The sequence below is a fragment of the Nicotiana tomentosiformis genome, chromosome 12 (assembly GCF_000390325.3).
Source record: "Nicotiana tomentosiformis chromosome 12, ASM39032v3, whole genome shotgun sequence".
Lineage (NCBI taxonomy): Eukaryota > Viridiplantae > Streptophyta > Magnoliopsida > Solanales > Solanaceae > Nicotiana > Nicotiana tomentosiformis.
The window spans coordinates 119,643,584-119,645,335 of NC_090823.1; the positions used below are offsets into that span (position 1 = coordinate 119,643,584).

Here is a 1,752-nt window from a genome sequence, read left to right on the forward strand (position 1 = left end):
AGAGAGATTCAACAGGGTCATCAGGTTGTTTGTTAAAAGGTTCTTCACTGTTGAGTGAAAGAGACTCACTAACATTCTCAGTTCCTTCCTCGACAGTCCTGCTATTGCCTTGTATTCTCATCTCATCAAGGTTGTAGCCGCCAAGATCCACCACTACTTAAATTCCAGGATGATTTTTAACTTCTGATGGCAAGGACTCTGATCGTGTGTTGGAGACCTATTGATTGTTGTTCTTCTTTGGATCTCTCATGTTAACACTCCCCGAGTCTTGACTAGAAACTATAGTGTTGGTTCCCACCTTTTCTTCTTCAAGTTGTTTCTTTACCTCTTTTTTGTTGTATTTGCTATCCCCTGCTCTATTAGGATTGTTTTCATCAACCTTCTCTATGGTATTAGAACTAACTTTAGAGGCTGTCTTCTGATTGTTCTCAATATCCCCCTTTTTGTTGTTCCCAATCGCCCCTAATTCCTTAAGACTATCTTCAATTACAGCCTCTAGAGCTTTTGGTTTACTTCTTTTAACTGCCTTGGAGATGTTCTTCTTGTTCTTTTTCAATGAGGGCTTAAACATCACTGAGCTTTTCTTTTTTTTGGTATCGTTTTCTTCTTTTTCTTTCTGACTTCTTTCTTAGCATTGTCAAGGACAAAGTCCTCTTTTTCCTCCTGATCATCAATGTTGTTTGGAACCTGTGTCTTCCTGTTTTCATTTGCACCATCCTTCCTCACCTCATCCTTCTGTTTATTATCTTCTCTGTTCACAATTTGCTTTCTTTCCGTAATTTTGTCCTGTTTCTTTTTCTTGTTTTCAATGATTTCATATTTTTTTGTTTCCACCTTGTTGTTGATCTCCTCATTTTTTTCCTCCACTTGATTCCTCTGTTTCATTCTTTTTCTCTTTACTCTCCTCTTGTTTCATTTTTTCGACTACCCAGCCATTAATAATGGAATGTCCTAATTTTCTGCAGTGTTTACAGAATTTATGGACATTTTCCCATTCAATATTTGAACATAACCATTTAGTGGTATGCTTTCGTCTTCATCCCCCACATAGACGGAAGTATGTAGTAGTTTAAGTAGATCAACTTCTACTCGAACCTTGGCCATACTTGGTTTAATTTTGGTTCTTGTAGCAATATCCAACTCCAAAGATGTTCCTGTTGGTCCAATGACTTATTTGGCATAGTGACAAATGTGCATGTGGAATGAATGTTCAGGCAACAATGCCCAAACTATAGCAATCGGCAAATCTTCATCTGGTTTAAAATCCGGGGTCCATTTTTGTATCCACATTTGAGAGCCTCCGATTTCCACCACTCTCTTGAATTTTATCAATCGAAATTTTCATCATTTGTAAGATCCAAGAATACATTGTAGTTGTCATAAACCCCTATTTTGACTGTTTCTTTAAGAGCAATTTTCTCAGAGAATTTAGCCCTAATTTTATCAATTTTGGGCCTGATTTTCAGAAATCTTCCAACCAAAGTTCGTTTGCATTCTTTCGCCATCACACCATAGTAGTCTTTTGCTTTGAAACTTACAGCCGACATCCCATTGTGATTGATTCGTCTTACAATTATAGCTTCTTGTTCTTGTCGACTTGGGGCCGGAGCTGAGTTTTGTTTTGTCACCACGGTAGCAGCGTATAGCTTTTTTGCTTGTACAGTTCCTTGGGTGTGTTTCGCCGCATCAGGGGATCGTGTTGATGATCCAGACGCGCCAGATGGCCACCGCCTAGGGGCTCCATGGGGTGGC

General features: G+C 39.0%; 1 protein-coding gene across 1 annotated transcript; it reads right to left on the reverse strand.

The window, feature by feature from the left end:
• Window positions 1-570: 570 nt before the first annotated feature.
• Window positions 571-885, reverse strand: LOC138903301 (protein pxr1-like). The gene has a single exon (XM_070191246.1). The coding sequence runs from the start codon at window positions 883-885 to the stop codon at window positions 571-573; it is 315 nt and encodes a 104-aa protein (XP_070047347.1).
• Window positions 886-1,752: the final 867 nt, after the last annotated feature.

Coding starts and splice junctions, on each gene's coding strand:
- LOC138903301 (XM_070191246.1), bottom strand. CDS start 885: ATGAAACAGAGGAATCAAGTGGAGGAAAAAAATGAGGAGATCAACAAC.